This window comes from Mus caroli, unplaced genomic scaffold (genome assembly GCF_978045245.1).
Source record: "Mus caroli unplaced genomic scaffold, Mus_caroli_1 scaffold_19, whole genome shotgun sequence".
Classification (NCBI taxonomy): domain Eukaryota; kingdom Metazoa; phylum Chordata; class Mammalia; order Rodentia; family Muridae; genus Mus; species Mus caroli.
In genome coordinates, this window is record NW_028227274.1 from 12,679,136 (window position 1) to 12,698,045 (window position 18,910).

Here is an 18,910-nt window from a genome sequence, read left to right on the forward strand (position 1 = left end):
TATATGTGTATGTATATATGTGAATATACATGATTATATGAGGATGAATTATTATATTATGATAATAATTATATACTTTAATATAACAATAGATCTAGGATGGTAAATAGTTTCTTTGGCTCTGACATAAAATCATATAGAGGAGAGGTTATACAGCAGGTTTTTATTCAGTGAGAAAACAGCAAACCTGTTCTGTTGAATGCACAACTGTGCAGGGTGTCAGGCATAGAGTGCATCTGAGAAAGGAATGAAGACTGTTCTGTAGCTATATAGGTAGGGGTAGTCAGGAGAGGAATGAGTGGAGCTGGTCCCTGTTATCCATGGCAGGTGTTCTCCATGTTCCCCAGTAGATGCCTCAAGCACAGGGAACACCTGAACCCACAGAGCTTTCTGTTTTCCTACTTATACATAAATACCCATGAAAAAGTTTAATTTATAAATTATGTGCAGTAAGAGATTAATAACAACTAATAAAAGAGAGACTTATGATAATATATTATAATATGTATGGCAATGTTTTATCACTCTGTGTTTCTTTAATCTTCCTGTTTGCATGCTCTCACCTTTCCTATACTAACATAAAGTGATGAAATGCTTGCCTGATGGGACGACATGAGGTCAATGACACAGGCACTGTGATGTAGCCTTAGACTATTTATTACACAAAGGCACTTAAGCACAAACTCTGTGATCCTGTGAAAGTCAGTTTGAGAACGGCAATGGCTCCCACCAGGCAGGTCACATCAACCACACGAATGCATCAGTTACAGGGCTGATTCTCATTCAGGTGAACTAGAAGGAAGCAAGGAATTTCACCTTAGGATGCTGCACAATTTAAAACTTGTGAGTTGTGTATTTCTGAAAGTTTCCACTTAATATTTTCTGCGGACCAAGCTAGAACTAGGTAGCTAGAACTGCAAAAGCTAAAGCCACAGGTAAGGCGAGGTCATCTCACAGCAAAGTTCCCAGATGACTGCTGGAGTGAATATTGTGCTTTGCCCCTCTCTCTCACTCTCCTCTGCCTAAGATTTGTGCCTATTAAAATAGGGTACATAAATGTCTCTTCCCCCAGGGTATGAGAAATGGTAATACAAGAGGCAAAATATTTTCATCTTTTCCAGAGCTGTGAAAGTGAGGTGCTTTTAAAAATATATATTTTGCTGTTAACGACTGTCTCTTATTTCCATTTAGAAATGCCTTTGAGAAACAGCCTTTGTAGTAGGTTCTGAATAAAATGAGCTCTGTGTGGCACAAGAATAAACTTTCAGGTCTCTGTAATGTTTATCTTTTCTCTCTACAGAAAAAGATAATTTCAAGGTCTCAAAGTTATGAGAAATCCACTCTCTCCAGTACAGCAACATTTTATTTTATAATAATTTATATAATTTAGACTACTCAACTTGCAAGTATGGTCTAGAGGCACAAGGAAATGGGACGGAAAAGTAGTCAAAGGGTGGGGTGGAAAGTTTAATACTTTGCTGACTTGGCTCACTGCAGTTTACCCGCTCCTGTGAGCTACGAGATAAGGCGGGTGTGTGCACAGAGTGAAGCCGTTCCTGAATACTCAGCCATGAAATGGAAAATCAAAAGGAGACACGTATGACTATAAGAACCTTGGTCTATTAATATTCAAATATTACGACATGGCTTTCTTTGCAAGACAGAGCTGAATATTTACTGATCAAATACGATAGCTTAGGAAGAGAAACATATTTGAGACAGGCATTTCAAAAAGATTTGATTGACATGTGGTTTGCTTAAGTAAGGGCAATAGTTAACTAATTAAAAGGCACTTCTCATCTGAATGTGTCTTTAAATTTAAGATCCCTTGGAAAAATTTTCCAAAATACATTACAACTTTTCATAAGGGTGACACATGGTCCTATTTTCCAAAGACTTTGATTTAATATTTGAATGCAATGGTATTTGACTTTGTTAGTATAGAGTATTTAAACTTAAGAAGAAAATACCTTAATTTGCTTATTCATAAGCCTATTAAAAACATTTCTAGGGGCTCTTGTTATGTTGATTCTCTAGAACATAACCTGTCTTTGAAGTGGTATATTAGTTCTTAAAAAGTCATTCCCAAGCTGAATAATTAGACTGCAAACAAAAGCTATTCTTAGAGTGTATTCCACATAGAAGGCTACACACATGGTGCTTTGATTCAAATAATATTCTTATAAAACTTTGTTATTGCTAGAGGTCTATATTCAGAACGGCAACTTTTGGTTTTGATGATTATTCCATCCTGAAACAATTGCCCCTTTCCCAATTAAAGCAGAATTAAGAGCACATTTCTATCTGATGATGTTTAGAAACGAGGACTTGCTTGGTTGGGCTCATTTTGTCTCTTCACGGAGGGCTCAAAACCAAGAAAAATCAATCCCCCTGAAGTTTTTTCTGGAAGAGAAAGGTGGATTTTGTTGTTTTGATCTTAGTATGTTGTACATTTTTTACTGGCTGTTAAAATTTTAAAAAGCCACAGATTCATCTGTTTGTCTGCTCTGTTCTCATATTGTAAATCACAGAATGTCTCCAGATCAATAGTAAAATGCCTATACCCAAATGTTTAAAATGGATTTATCATCAGAGGATAGGAAGATTCCGGGTATAAGAAAACCATCCAATCATTTGCTGCAAATGACACAAACTGCTAAGCATGGCTTCATGCATGTCAGATGATTGTTGCCAGGATTTGAATGCACAATTCTCACTATTTTGACCTTTTATTTTACATGCAAGAGGCTTTCTTGTTTAATGTAACATCTGGCTAGGTTATTGCTTCCACAGTATAAGCTACAATGCCAAAACAGCTCTTTTCCAACATTTAAAAGCACATCAAGTTGTTTACATGTCTCCTTGAGATGATTTTTCAATAACTTTGTGCCAATTGCTGTCATACACTTTGGTTAAAAAAAAAAGTCTTCATTCAATCAAGACAACTTCACTTAGCTAAATTTCCTCTATACAGAGAATTGTAGGACAATTACAGTAGCTGATTTGAGGCCATCATCATTAAATCTATGTAGGGCTTTAGAAAATGAATGCAAATTACAAATGTGGAGTTGTGTAATTAAACATCAAATAGTCCAAGTGATAAAAGTCGTAGATGAGCTGTCTTTCGGCTGTGCTCAGGTCCTTTAAATACTGCCTTACCACGTGGGCATTGGTTCTTTCATCAGAGGAGTGTCTATCCTTAAAGTTTGGAAATGTCAACTCTTTTGGAGCACCAATCAACTGTAGAAAGTAATTCGCATCTTCTCCTAATGTCTCAAACTTCCCTACAAAGTCATAGTTGATCAAACACGGATAACACAGTTTGCTGACTCTTTCCCAGTGAATATCCATTCCTACTGGACGGTGAGCATCCAGCAAATAGTAGGCGAATTCTTTGAATTTGACTCCAGAGCCATTATTTAATGCTTCTGCAGAGGCATTTGGTCGATATTTCTTGATAATTGCCTTTCCAAACACTGGATGGTAGTAACTATTGGGATGCTCAAATTTATCCCTAAATGCGGAGACTAATCTTTCCATGGGATCTCTAACAAACACAGCTTTGGTATAGGTATTCAAACGCATGTGTACTCCTTTTAAGTCAAAACTATCCAGTGTTTTCAGATGCTTCCCATAGTGCACAGTATCATGGGAGATATTGTATGCAGAGGAAGCCAATCCATTTAGGACCATCAGAATTCTTTTCCAATTAGAGCAGCCAGCTTTTGGTACTTCACAGTACAGGATTTTGTGTTTGTCTTCTACATATATCCTAGATACTATATGAAAAAGGTTGGACTTGGGATCATTTACTCTACCATATTTCTTGCAAAACTCATGAAGGAATGACCGACGCTTCTCTTGGGTTGCATCTGCTTTCTTCCATTTGTTGCCTTGGACCAAACTTTTGTTTAAGGGCTGAGTGACCAGTGGCCAGTCCATCTGGATGGGTTTCTGAAAAACTTCAATTTTAGCTCCTCGATGTGTTTCAGTTGATCTGTAAACTCTGTTCTCCCTTTGTGAATGGCTGTTCTTCCTTAAAACCCTTGTTGGACTCTCTAGGTTGAACAGATCTCCCCCTCTCTTCTTCAGATCTTCAGGCATGTGAACCTCAGAGTTCTGTTAAAATAGGAAGAAGACATGTTGGATGCACATTCACAAGTGTATGGATAAGCATCTCTGTTTTTACATATTACAGAGGAGAGCACGCTGAGTACAAGCTAGCAGAGACAATTCCGTGAGGCATGCTGAATATACATTTTGTAGTAAGATTTTTCACAGAAAAACTAATGATAGAAAACAAAAATATAATATCTATAAGATAGAGATTAGAAGGTTCTGCCTTGATTTTGTCAGTAATACAAAGAAACAGACTTTAACCATTTCATGTCTTAGTAATTCCTGAGGCATCAATGAGTCTGTTATTTCCAAGTAGTAGTACTGAATGGACATGCAATCCAGAGCTATATTTAGACAGCAGAATAGTTAAAATTCATAATTTGTAATTGAAAATTTTAACAAGACTAATTATCAAAGCCTAAAAATCTTTAGCATTTCATCAGAATTTACCAAGAGTGATATATTTGTTCACTTGAAAAATATTTTATTTTCAATTTATTTATCATGATAATGTGAGAATTATAGTCACAATATCATATAATTTCCTTCATGTATAGTCTTGTCCATCTTCCCTACTTGAAGAAAGAGTTAAGAATCCAGAATATCTTTGATATTCTCATTGTGTAATATTGTATCAAAAGAAGATGAGGTTGTTTTCCTCTTGCTTCACTAGCCCACTTTCCAGGAGGTAATCACTTTATTATTTCCTTCCTACAACTCTTGACTTGGCTGGGAAAGAGAAGCCATAGACGCTGGGATTTATATCTGCTATCTCTAATAACAACAAAACTCCTAAGGACATTGACTTTTACTCTGAGAAAGCTAAGAAGCTATTGGCGGGCGCTGAAAAGAGAGCTGGCTTGACTCACTTAGACTTTGAAAAGATAGGTATAGTGGGCCTTCACTAACCTAAATATAAGACAGCCAAGAGGAGTTTGTGAATAATTTCCAATCACCATAAACCAGCTTGTGTAGCCTCATAAAAGAATTGCCTCATATTATCTGAATTGTTAAGCTATCTAGTTGAGTTCTCAACTCTAAAGCTATTTATCTGCTATCTTATCCAGAGACTGCTAGGATTCTTCAAAGCCCCAAATCCTTCTTTGTTCTGATCAATGATTTATGGTCCATAAAGTTGTCATCAAATATATATGAGTTTTCTGTAGGTTTGAAAGATCACAGAGTTATTGGCAGATATGCATGAGAAATACTTCACATAGAACCATAACAAGCTGCCATGATTACTAATACCTCTACTATCACTATAAGCAAATTATTATTATCTATAATTAAAGTTATAACTATTGTTACTTCAGAAAAAGAAGTAACATTGTTTTATCTCCATGGTAAAATGAATTTCAAGTTCCCCCAGTTGTTCATCACTATCTATGCTGAGATTTGTGTGCCTCTGTATGCAACCCAATCAGTTACAATTTTGTCTCATAAATACCCACCCCAAACCCCTCCAAATCAGTGTCTGCTGTGCCCCCTAGACCTTCTCTGTAGTCACCAAATTCCCCTTCCTGCTCCATCATACCCCTCTTTCTGGGACATCCAAGCTCTTCTAGAGTAATACAACAACCTTAGCTTCTTCGTAAAAACCACTCTAACCTCTAGCAAGGGCTCCACTGTCTTCAAAAATGCTATTAGTAATCCGTCTGTACTATTTGACTTGTCAAAATTGGAGATGTTCTTTCAACCACAGATTAGCTGTAAACAGTGGCTATATTTCATCATAAATATCTTCAATGAACTGACATTGCAAACTTAAATAAAAGATATGTTACTACATATAATAACAAGCATTCAAATAAGCAAATTAGTAAAAATCCTGGAAGGTTAATTAACTTCACAGTGAATTTGAAAATTTCATCCTTATTTTTCCCAAGGTCAGTAAATGAAGGACCTCTCTCCTCTGAGGACTGTGCTTCTCTCCTCCCATCAGAGTCATTGGAAGCTTTGCAAACATCAGGTGCATGCTAAATGCCAACCATGAAATGGATAAAAATCTGTGGCCACTTGAGGAAGCCAAAGTTTAATTAGGTTGAAAATGAATGGTTTAAGAAAATGTGCTATAATTGCCACAATGAAAGGATTGATCAGAGATTTGATTAGCAGTAAAAAGAGTGTTTATTGTATCTGAAGAGACTGCGGGGGTGGGGGGGGAGGGGCGGGGAGTAAACTTTGCAAATAACACAATCAGTAGCTCTGATGAGAGATGAAGACTGGAAAGCAAACAGATGAAGAGTCAGGGTGTGGAGGAATGTGAATGCTGAAACCTAGAGTCCACTGGAGGCCTACATTCAGGTGAGAGGGTCTAGCAGGCAGGTCTTGAACTAATAGAACTGGCCTGAGAAGGCTTGAGTTCATGTAAATGGCTGGGGAACAGCTTGAGCCTAGCAAACGGACTGCATTCATTTTACAGTTTACATAGTGGGAATTTTCTTTTTAATTTCCCTGTGTATATGCATTTATACCTGTGAGTGCATATTTGCATGATACTCATGTGGAGTTCGGGAGAAATCCTTGGGTGTTGGTCCTCAAGAACATTCCATTTTTCTTTGAAACAGTCTTTCAGTAGACCAAGCTACCTGGCCCAGGAACATACAGGAGTCCACCTGTCTTGGTCTCCCATCTTGCCATCTTTAGGATTGCAGGTGGCTGCTGGTACAACAACCTTCTTATACTGGGAACTGAACCTGGGTCTTATGCAAGAGCATCATGTGCAGTTAACCACTGACCCATCTCTCTAGCCCTAAGATTCAAGGGATGCAGTCTAGTAAGATCAGTCAGTGAGTTAGGAATCAAAAAATGGACTTATTTGGGCAAACCTGGGAGCCAGGCTAAAAGAAGTAAAAATGATCGCCACTTCTCTGAAGAGAAATTGATATATATCTATTATGTAAAGCTACAAGTGTGAGTTCTCATTACCTCCAATTCAGATCTCTTGAGTTTGAGGTGCCTCTGAGGGAGCTGGAGGAATCTTGGCTATATATCTGTGAGCTGCTGGATGAGGGACATGCTAGCTGAGTTTGCGGGCATTGAAGTAGTGATAGGAACACAACAGTGTCTAAGTTTCCTCTGTGGGCTATACCCCCAATGCATTGTACCATGCATAATTTTTCATATTAATTTTGCAAGTGAAAAAAATAGCATCTTGGGGCTGCAAAGATGCCTCAGTGGTTAGCAGTACTTGTTCTTGCAGAGAATCCAGGTTTAGTCCCCAGCATCTACATGACAGCTCACAACCGTCTGCAAATCTAGATTGTGTTATTTGCAAAGTTTGCTCCCCGCCACTCACCCCTCCCCCTGCATTTTCTTCAGATACATTAAACACTCTTTTCACTGCTAATCAAATGTCTGATAAATCCTTTCACTGTGGCAATTATAACACATTTTCTTAAGGTCAAATATCTTTTTGTGCTCTCTGTAGGTACCAGACACTCATAGGGTGCACAGGCATACATGGCAGTACTCAAACACATACACAAAATAAAAATAAGTAGACTTTTAAAGAGATAAACAGATGTATTTAAGGAAATAAAGAGTAGAATTTCAAAAATAGATACTTTACATAACACATAGCTTAGTAGAATAGACAATTCACAAACTCATTTTTTCCTCTGGCATAGAGACTTCCTGTTCCTATTGTAAATACAGATGGGGAGGACCTAGAACAGTCACTGCAAGAGAACTCCATCTGGAAAAGAGTCAGTGGGTAAGAGTGTCTGTGCTGAACTGCAAATAAGTGGGTTAGTAGGCAAATATTATCTTTTCTTGCTTAATTTCTTCAAAAGACTCAAGACTCTCGTATTGTACTAAATGTGTCAGATAGCATCATGGTTCAAGTTTATATCAGAGATGGAATTAGAAGCATTTGTGGTGTTATCTCCTATCACACTCTCAAGGCTGAGATGTAACATCACAAATGCAGTCCATGGGCATCTATATGGCTTGGCCCAACTGTTAAGCCGTAAGGACACATTAGAATTTCTGACATCTCTGCATAAAGACAGGTAGGTGTTCTACAGAAGACAGAGCACAGCACCATGCCTGGGACCATGGTTAGGCTTCTTCTCTTTCCTGGGACATTCCTGTCTAAAGAATGGAAATAACAGTGATAACTCTACCCCAGGTAGAGAATATTAACTGTGTTAACATAGACAGACTACTTGTAAAAAAGTGCCTAGCATGTAGTAAGTGACAAGGCTATTACTAACTTTGGGATGGTTCATTTGTTTCATTTTCTTAGAAATGCTAGCTTTTTTGTTTATTTTAATGTCTGAGTGTGTGTGTGTCTGTGTGTCTGTGTGTGTGAGAAAGAGAGAGAGAGAGAGAGAGAGAGAGAGAGAGAGAGAGAGATGTATGCACACATGTATGAGTGTACTGGTGTGCACCCAAATGCTTGCAGAGGTTAGAGGAGACTGTTGGATATTTTGCTCCACTGCTCTCCTCCTTTCCCTCTGAGACAGGTCTCACTGAATATAGTATGTGGCTGGTGTCCAGCAAGCTCTAATAACCCACCTGTCTCTGCCCTGTGAATTGTGGGCTTACAAAGTGAGTGGACATGCCCAGTTTTCAATGTGCATTCTTGAGGTTTGAGCTCAGATCCCCATGATTCTGCAGTAGCTGTTTTTATCCATTGAACCATTTCTGTCTCTGGTTCTTATTTGGTTCTTATACAACTGTCATTTAGCACTTGTGGTAAATATATGTCTTTCAGCTCAATACAAACCTGTGCTTATGCCACCACTTTGAGAGTGTCTTAGATACTGTGCAACAGTTATGTTCAAGAGAAAGGCTTGATGGTCAATGAATAAATATGGTGTTGAGAATACCAATTCATAACCAGATGGCCATCTCCTCCCTTTTATATCAGTTAGCTTTTAAGTCATTTAATTCAATGGTTTATTTTGTGACTTATCTTGATTGTAGACCTGGGTGTGGTCACATTTCTTCATACCAACATGAAGACTTAAATGTCTAAAGTTGGTAATAAGGAAACTGATAGGACTGGGTGGGATGTAAGGGAGCCAGCTCCTTAGAGGGATACAAACCAGAGACTCACCTCTTTATACCACAGCTTCTCCTCTTTCTTACACTTTGATTTCAAGGCTTCAGAAGTTGACTATATGATTAAACAAGAATAGAAATGTCCACTAATTTCTAGCAGAGGATAAGGGCAATTCAGAAGCATGTGACTAGAGAGTCCTCATAGTTCAGTTATTTTTCCATCTTACCCTAAGCCATCCATTGGGCAAAACTTTCCTGAGTAAGCAGGAACCAGGTGATGACACTATGTTGGCTGCACATCTACTAAAACAGACTTGGTTCATGAGCAGCCTTGGTCCAGAAGAGGGGAGGAAGAGATAGAAAAGAAAACCAAAAATTACTAGAGGCACGGCAGCCTATATTGTGACAGAGGAAGAACACAATGCTAGAAAGTCAGAAAAGAGGAGCAGCTGAGTGGGACAGAGAGTTCAGTGGGTAAGGGCATTTGCTGCAAAGCCTGATAACCCGAGTGTGATCCCTGGGACTCTGGAAGGAGAAAAAGAACTCTTGCAAGTTGTCCTCTGACCTTTACCATGTGTATATATCCATGTGTACATATAACCAAAGAAATAACATGTAAAAATTATAAAACATGAGGAAATTAATTTTAGTTTGGAGGCAAGTTAGGGCATATAGAAGAATTCATGTGTCATACAAAATCACTTCTGTTTCCTGTCATCGGCTTTATTTCTCTCTCAAGTGCTATTTTGCTTATCTAGTTTGTACCCTGACACAGGAGCTAGATGATTTAATCATGGTGTCAATCTGAAGAGGAAACCCAGGTATTTACCCTCCTGGTAGATGTAGGACCTGATACAGAGAATTTAACTAACTTGTTTGAATGAACACGGTGACTGTTGGAGCTGTTGCATAACCAGATTTTGGATTTCCCTGTGTGTGGCTTGTTTTCAGCTTACCACAAATAGAGTAATCTCTCCTTTGTTTAATATTCATGAAATAAACTCGTGTATGGAAAGCACCAGACAAAATGCTGTTAAAAGAGTTAGAAACATCAGGAATGAAGATCTTAGAGTCAGGCAGAAGTGTTGTGTGTTGTGTTGTTTCTAGGTGGGTAACCACGGTTAACCTATTTTGTTTTTAAACCTCAGTTTCCTTGTGTGTACCTGACTGGCATCTAGCTGGCCGAGTAGTTGGATTACAGGAAACGAAGGCCGAGATTGCTTAACATAAATTCTGTTCTCTGTAAATATTGCATACTATTATTGACTTAGTCAATGAATATTTACTTGTTGAGCAACTTCAAGGTGACAAGCATTTTCAATGTAAATATTTTTTTTCTGCTATTTTCTCTCCTTCCTTTTCCTTTTCCTTCAGGTGAGAACTGCATTGCAATGTGTGTGTGTGTGCGCGCACACACATAGTTACATAATCATATATATCAGTGAAGAGAGGAAGAAAAGAAAAGAGAAGGGTAGAAATAATTGAAGACAAGTGTGGGAAGAAAGAAGAAGAAGCACTGGGATGTGTCATGGGGAAGAATCATAAACAGTTGCTGGAGGGAAAATAAGACACTAGTGAACTTCAGCCCTCTCCAAGCTTCAAAAATTTAAGTGGGTTAAACCGGAAACAACACTGTTGTGTCCCTAGGAAAGATATCCAAGTTGACCCAACAAACTGGTGTATAAAGATGTCTAGAAGCAAGGGTGGAAATTAGAATGTCATTTGCTAGTATTATCTATTTGAGATTCAATACTCTCAACCCACCTCTGTCTCTTGAAGCATAGTGAGATTAAAATATGAGTAGCAGATCTATAACATAGTGTGAACACGACCAGTTAGTCTATACTGGAAAGAGGACTGCTCTTTGGTTTAGCCAGACTCCATGAATGTAAAATACTGAAGAATGACCTTAGCCTATGCAAGCAGATACGTTTCTCCAACAAGCTTAAGCAGTCTTCATTATATTGTTCTTTTAACTATTGTAGGAAAAGTGACACATTTCACAGGAGAGAAGGTTTTAAGTTTACAGATTATCAGGATACACTTGTGCAATCATGCATCCAAACTTGCTCTAGTACAGGCAGTAAGAATGCAGACAGTTGCACTCTCTCCTTCTATCACACACACACACACACACACACACACACACACACACACACACACACACATGTACACACACACACACACGGGGAGAGAGAGAGAGAGAGAGAGAGAGAGAGAGAGAGAGAGAGAGAGAGAGAGAGAGAAGGAAGGAGAGACTATAGCAGAGAAAAAAATCAACTTGATAAAATAAAGGATAGTCCACATATTCAGTATGTACAGTTATTTTCTATACAGTTGGGGACTGTAAACTTAGTCTGTGTTTGGCTTGATAGCTGCAGAGTAAGTACATGCTTGATCATTAGTATTCTAACATTTTATTGATATTTTCAATATCTAATGCACTTGCAAAATGCTCTTATAGTGATTGGTTTTAAAAAATCGGCACTAAGTACACAGTGTCTTCTTTCCTAGCATGACAAATGACTGTCAGCAATAATGAACAGATCCAAGAGACAGGAGATAGAGGAATGGCAGCTTAGCTCTAGAGTCTTGTTCTAAAGAGTGTGCCTTCAAGGCATAATTCTTGTCCTTATTTTCAGGATGCTGGTATGGAGCAATGAGTCCAATGCCCTGAGTTCTGATGCCTGATGCCTAAATGGAAAGTTCTATTTTTGTATGTGTGTGGGGTGAGACTCTCTTCCCACCCCCCTCTGTGTGGTGTGGTGCTGCTGGTGGTGGTGGTGGTGGTGGTGGTGGTGGTGGGTGTATGTATGTATATGAGAGTATAGGGGTTAATTTATAATTAAAAATTATCCTGGGCTGGTAAGATGGCTCAGACATGATGGTTATCTATAGTGGAAACAAAGGATTGACTACAGAAAGTTGTCCTTTGACCTACATATGGGCACAAAGGTGCACATAGACCTGCAGTACCATACACATCATACACATATATACACATATAAATCAAAAGAAAGAAAGAAATGTAAAAAGATTATCACAGGCCAGGCAGGCTCGTCCATGAGATAATAAGGTTACTGGTGGCTGACTGGGATATGCCAGAGAAATAAAGAGGAATAAAGCAAGGACCAGTTCCCTAGGAGGGAGCTGGGGGGGATTCCTATAGGTTGAAGCCTAAAGATGCACAAGAGAAGAAAGCTATTGTAGGGTTGGGAGTATTATGGCTGAGTTGATCAGCCAGGTTTGAAGACCATCTGCCTACCAAGTCATCCACCTGGTAGCTGGAAGGTCTGAAAACAGTTTTCACTTCTGTTTCCCCTAAAGCAAAACATGCGTCAAGAGTTGTGGGTAAGAGGTTAATTTAGAGAAGATTCCAAAGCCTCTTGGAAGTGTGCGCATATAAAATAAGGAAGGGCAGGCAGAGAATACAGGATGAGTCATCAGGTGAGTTAGCTGAGTGGGAGCAAGGACACGATATGTGTCCCAAATTCACTCCAGTAAACCCAGTCATGACACATGAAGGGTTCCTGGAGCAGAGATCTGGCCACATGAGCTGCTTGCCAGCAACTCAAAGCAGATGCACTAGACAGAGATACAAGTGTGAGCCCTAGCCGGCAGCTGGCCAGAGTGCAAGGAGGCACTAAGACAGTAAAGAACCCTGGAAGACAGGGTCAGCACAGTTAACTCAGCAAATATTCTGACACAGTGATTTCTAGATTTTAAAGGTGGATGGAACCAAGTGACTATGCCTGGATGTGATGGGATCTAGGTGATAACATTGACAGAAGCCCAGGATCCCAGAGACTCTGTGTTACGATAAGTAAAGAATTCCAGTTCTGAGGCACTGTACTATGCTCCCATTGGAAGTGCTTGTCGTGTGTATATGTTTGTGTATGTGTATATGTATATATATATATACACACACACACACATATATATATATGTATATATATATATATACATATATATATATGAGACACAGCTGAAGAAAAAAACCAACAACACCTTACAGCACATAGACTATAGTCATATTATGCTGATCTACAAGATATGTATGTAAAAATGCCTTCCCCATATAAGCAAGTTTGGACTTTTTCAAAGACACCAACTTTGAGCAAGAAGCCTCCTGGGCTACATGGCCATAGGCTATGCTAAAATATTAATCTTAATATTAGATAATTTCAGTCAGAAATTAAAGAGCAGAATGTGTGACACATAAAGTTCTCCAAACTGTCAATGTGTCCTGTGTCCATGTTTTCTTCTCTGGTTCCCTCCCATCCATCATGCTGCTGTCTCAGCTTTGGAGCAACATGGCTCTGGCAATAGTCCCTCTACACAAATTCAGCTTCTGAGGTGGTTGAAATTTAATTAGGAGTGAGCACTTAACAGGGAAAAGTTATCCATAGATCACTGGGAACCAGTCAGGGGGCTCAGGGGAAGACACTGCCCAGAGGGCGGGAGTTCCTAAGTAACTAGATTAATTAGTACATCTTTCCTGTGGGCTAGAGCCTAGAAAATAAGAGTAGGCATGGCCAGTTTGGGGAATGAGGCAGTGAGGAGAGAAAGAGAGAGAGGGAGGGGGAGGAGGAGGGCGAGTGGGAGAGGGAGAGATAGAGAAAGGGGAATTAAGGTAATAGAGGGGGCCCAGCACACGCTGTGGTCCTCACATCTAGAGTCACTTCAGCTGTGGGGAGGCAAGGCCAAGTATGAGACCGGCAGGCCACTGAAAGAACACATTCCATTGGTCTTATTTGGTTAAGTCTCTACTAGCCCCGGATCAGATTCTCCTATGTCAGCACCTATGAATGACACACATGTCCCTCTGGCTGGTGTCATCCCTGCATATGTGACAGCTCAGCTTTACTCAAGGCAGCCTCCCCAGCCCACAGCTGAGAGCAGGCAGTACACACCGTGCTGTGTTACGATGGGCTGCCTGGACACTGAGCCAGGAAAAAGGCTGCCTCTGGCACTAGAAGCTGCTACTGGGATCCTGACGCTATGCTGTGAGGATTTCTTTTCAGGATTTCAGACTGAGAATCCTGCAAGGGCAAATTTTAGAAAAAAATCAAGTGGCAAAGCAGGATAGAGGGGCAAGAAAGGAGTAGTAGAAGGTGTCATATGAAGGGTTCAGAAGCCATTGAACTTGAAAGAGCGGTGATCAAATGGGCACTTGCAAGCACCCTTCCCCCATCTACACAGATGCACACACACACACACACACACACATTCCTGCATTCAGATATGCTTTATTGATTTTATTTTGGTTGATTATTTAATTAATTATATGTTTTAAGACTTCCAAGGGGTTTTGGAGACAATTGCACTTGATTCAAAGTGTATATGGAATGGCTATTAAAAGCAGCTATGGCCATAGTCATCGTCTCTCTTTTTGTGCCTGCTTTCTCTGCAAAACCAATCCTAGGATTTTGGCCTCAAGGCATGAGTCCTCACTTTTATTCCCCAGAGCTGGTATAAGATGACTCTCTCCAGGCCAGGGAGTATGTGCCTTCTGCTAATTAGAGTGCAATTGGCAGAGAGGGAGGAAGCCTTGAGCTTTCTTGCTAACCTTTCCTGCCTTCCCCCCTTTAGGCTTTAGTTCAAGACTCTGAATTACAGCTTCACTCCAGTCCCCATCCCCACCCCCAACTTGCTCCAAATCTACTTGAGCAATGCTAAATGCCCATGGCCAATAGCTCTGACAGCTGTCAAGGCAGCTGGCCACCAGCAGGGGCTGCTGCTGACATTGATCACAATCATCCCTCATATCAAGACACTGACAATAAAGATTCTAAGTCAATGCTAGAGACACATTTATCATAAAGCAAGAGACATAATTCTTGAAAGTTCCTGCAGACATTGTTTCTTCACCAGGCCTCCTTTCTATAGTTGCACCAGTTGCTAGGAGCAAATACATCTTAGCAGCCCATCTCAGAAGGAATATCACACCATATCCACTTACTCCCTTCATAAGGAAAACAAATTGTTCATGGCAGGGGGAAGGAGGTCTCAGGTTCTATTCAGGAGTTTTCTGAGAAATGCCAGGATGATAGGGCATTGACACCTAACTGTTCTGTAGCCAGTACTGTATTGGGATGGAAGTGCATGGGTCTGAGCACCCTCCATGGGCAAACCCCAAATTTTCCACTGTTGGATCAGCTGGCCATGGCAAGGGGAAAACCCATATATATATAAATTCTAGGGTCCAGTCTATGCTTGCTCCTGAACACGCCCAGTGCTAGTCTATAGTTTTTGATGCCCCTCTCCCTTCTCGGAACCCTTGTTTCATTTAAAGCAATGTTCCTCAGTGATGGCTATCAGAAGAGGATGTGAGCCAGAGTATGTTTAGCCTGGTCATTGACAGATCTTGGGTGAAGATATGATGTGCACAGGACTGCACTAACCATAGTGTTTACTCTATATATTAGCTCTGGATGACATTTAGGGTCCTATCTTCACTGAACTTGATCAGTGGTGACTATGAGAGCTGGGGTTGAAATACAGCCTTGTCTGGCTCCTAACAACGATTTTCTTACTATGTAGCAAAGACATCCCCCCTTAGTGACCCCTACATCTTCCTTACTACTTGCTGAGCTACCTTGGGGTAGTCAAATGTTTCCAAGTCAAGTTTCAATTAATATGTAGAAGTTTCTCACACCAACCAGCTTTTGGCTATCTCTCTCCTACAATTACTTGTATTGATGCCCCATAGCAGTTTGCACTAAATTATCATGTTCCCTCCAGGAGACAAGAGAGGCTTAGGAGACTCATAAAACTCGCTGGACTCATAAGTTTCCCCCACAATCTGATCACAGATGCAGTAAATGATTGTTATGGGATAGAAGATTCTTTGCAGCAGCTGCCTATCAACTGCACAGAAAACTTCAGCCTTTTGTTGGACTGGGCTTTTTGGTGATGCAGATGCCTGATTCACTCACATCCTTTCTGTAACCCCCATAAACTCATGGTTCACCAAGCTGGGTTTGGAAGCAAGGCTTTGTCTTTTCATTGTTTTCTATATCTGGGGTGAACAGGTATTTTTGTGTATCTTCCCAGAAAAGTGAGACAATTGTTGGGTACCAACAAGAAATAAATACTGTAATAATCTCAAATGTTTTGGCATGGCAAGGTGTGAGGCTTTTGGTCCTAGTGATTGCTGAAGTTCTGATCGGCTGCTTGGCTTTTCTCTAGCCTCATATCAAAGCCTCTGACTTCATGCATCTTTAGCTCCACTTCTGCTTCTATGTTACTGTAGAAACATCCATTTAAGGTGTTTATAGGATGAGGAGGTCTTCACTCCATTCATGGGTGGACTTTCTAAAGAACATGCAGTTTGTAACATGACAGCTACAAATCTAGGAGGGGACGGTGTTGATGGTTGGTGGCTGTGCAGCTGAACTGCACATGGAAAAAGGAACTGATAAACTCTGGGGACTACAGAACCTGTAAACATGACTTTGTAGTCACAGAAACACTAGCTTTATGATGCCATTTCCATGACAATTTGCATATTAAGAAAAACTTCCATCTTCTGCAAGAGTAGGGGGCCACCTGATGTCTAGGTGAATAATCTTATCACCAAGACTGTCTTCTCAGATGCCAAGAATGAGACCCACTTTTAATCAAGTCTTCTTTTTATCTTTGTGAATGACCAGAGAGGTAGGAGACACTTTTTCTTAATATGCTGTGTTTTGGTTTATTTTTCTGAGAATCTATTGCTTTAATTTTAATTCCAACTGGTTAATTTTGTTGTTAGATGATTTCAGACACTCACATATTTGATTATTCTTCTGTTATCTCCCACTCATCTTAGAAACCCCATCCTAGTCCTGCCAATTAGTTTTTTCTCAGGTTCATGACTTTTCATAATTTCTGTTACCCATTTAGTTTAACCAGGGCTATCTGTGTAACCACTGGACTGGAAGCGTCCATTGAGGCCAGGTTGATTTTGGAGGGTACACAACTGAAGACAATGATTTCTGTTCTCCCTGAATGTGTCAGTTGGAAATAGTTCACCAGAGAGGAGTTGGTCCCCCTGTACTCCTCCTCCGTCTGTACCTAACTTTGATGAGTTCTTTCTTTTTCCCACCTAGCACAGGCATCCATGAATGCTGTGAGTTCACGTTTACAATGCAGTACCTGTCTTTTCACCATTTCTGGCTCTTACAAATTTTCCAGCTCCATGTCCACTTTACTCCCTTACCCTAGGATTCACCTCTTACTTATCTTCAGTGCTTGGTTCGGCTCCCTCACTCCACAGGTGTCTGCCTTCACGGTCTCTGGTTTCATTCTCTTACCCACTTTATCCAAACAGCTTTCTCTCTAGCATCTTCTTCGCTTCTAGACATCAGATCTGCCTTACCTCAGGTGGAGGAGATCAACTTTGGGGAATGTACAGGTGCATAGGCTAATTAGCAAAAACACAGTGTGAGCCAAGGCTGGTTAGGAGACCTACATTCACAGCATCTTCAGCTGGTGCGATGTAAGGTAGAGTGTGCTGAAGATCTGATGAAGAGCTTTACCTCCATCCCTGCTTCACTGGCATAGGACACTGACTCTGACTCAGCACTCTCCTCCACACCATCTCACTAGAGTCCTGATGATTAATTTAGACTGGTTAAAGCAACATTTCATTTTAAAATGTGGAAGTGATGTTTCCCTCATCGGGTGTTTAAAAAAATTGGAACAAGTATAATAAATGCTTGCTATGTGGTTTATACTTGCTGAAGTTGTTTTAGCCACAAACTGTATATATTTTGTCAAGATAATGTGTTGCAGGATATTTGATCATACTGTGAAACCCGAGATTGTGTTATTTACTGAAAAAAACCTGCTTATAGTTGTAATGGGGCTCAGCTGTAGCACACACCTTTAATCTAAGAGTTTTCTGTTTATTGTAAACAGTTAAATAAAGTCAACCATAGGCCAAGAGTCAAAGCATACAACCAATTGACAGGAAACAAACATTGAGAAAAAAAAACTGAGAAAGTAAGAGGAAGTCAGGAAGACAGACAAACATGAAGCATAAGGGAGGGGCATTCCATTTGAGGATGTTTGAGACAACGCAGAGAAAGAGAGCTTCCTTTTGAATGGTTGCTGAGAAGGAAGCTGAGTGCTTTTTGTGCCTCTCTGAGCTAGCAGGTTTCTATCCCAGCATCTGGCTCTCAAGTGTTCATTGGTAAAACTGAATGTTTGAGATTTTGTTAAAAAATAAAATAATAATAGTCAAGCAGCAGGGATGCAGGAAACCCACCTGACCAGGGAGGCAGGTCCCTTCCGGTCTGCACCAGCTCTGGGCCACTTTGGGCACGAACTCAGCAGACAGTCCCAAGGTCCCCAGCGGACTCTCCACGCTGCAGGCACCCTAGCACGCCCAGGATCTTAGGCACAGGAGCCCTGACTGACCAGCAGCTCAGGTTCCTTCTGTTCGGTGCTGGTTTCGAACAAACCAGAGAGCCCCACAGTCCCCTGAGGAGACAACAATTCCAGGCACTGTAACATGCCCAGGATCTTAGGATTTCAGAATCCCAGGAGCTTGGTCACACCAGGATCTAAGGGTCTCAGAGGAAGCTTGCCTGCCAAGAACTCTGACACACCCAGAATCTCAGGTTCACAGGATCCCAGAATCACAGGATCCCAGAGAAAGCTGGACTCTGAGGAGACCTGAATCAACAAGGATTATAGGAAGGACAGGCTCCAATCAGATATACTGAGGGCAGCAAGCATTTGAGATAATCAGATGGCAGGAGGTAGATATAAGAACAGAAACAACAGAAAC

At 40.4% G+C, this 18,910-nt stretch overlaps 1 protein-coding gene across 2 annotated transcripts in view; it reads right to left on the reverse strand.

Annotated features, from left to right (window-relative positions):
* Positions 1 to 1,800: 1,800 nt before the first annotated feature.
* Positions 1,801 to 18,910, reverse strand: part of Chst9 (carbohydrate sulfotransferase 9) — a 296,669-nt gene continuing 279,559 nt past the window's right edge. For both annotated transcript variants that reach the window (XM_085833406.1, XM_085833405.1), the window contains one exon: positions 1,801 to 4,119. In XM_085833406.1, the coding sequence (XP_085689532.1) occupies positions 3,055 to 4,119 (1,065 nt within the window). In that variant the 3' untranslated portion in view covers positions 1,801 to 3,054. The remainder of the gene's footprint in view (positions 4,120 to 18,910) is intronic.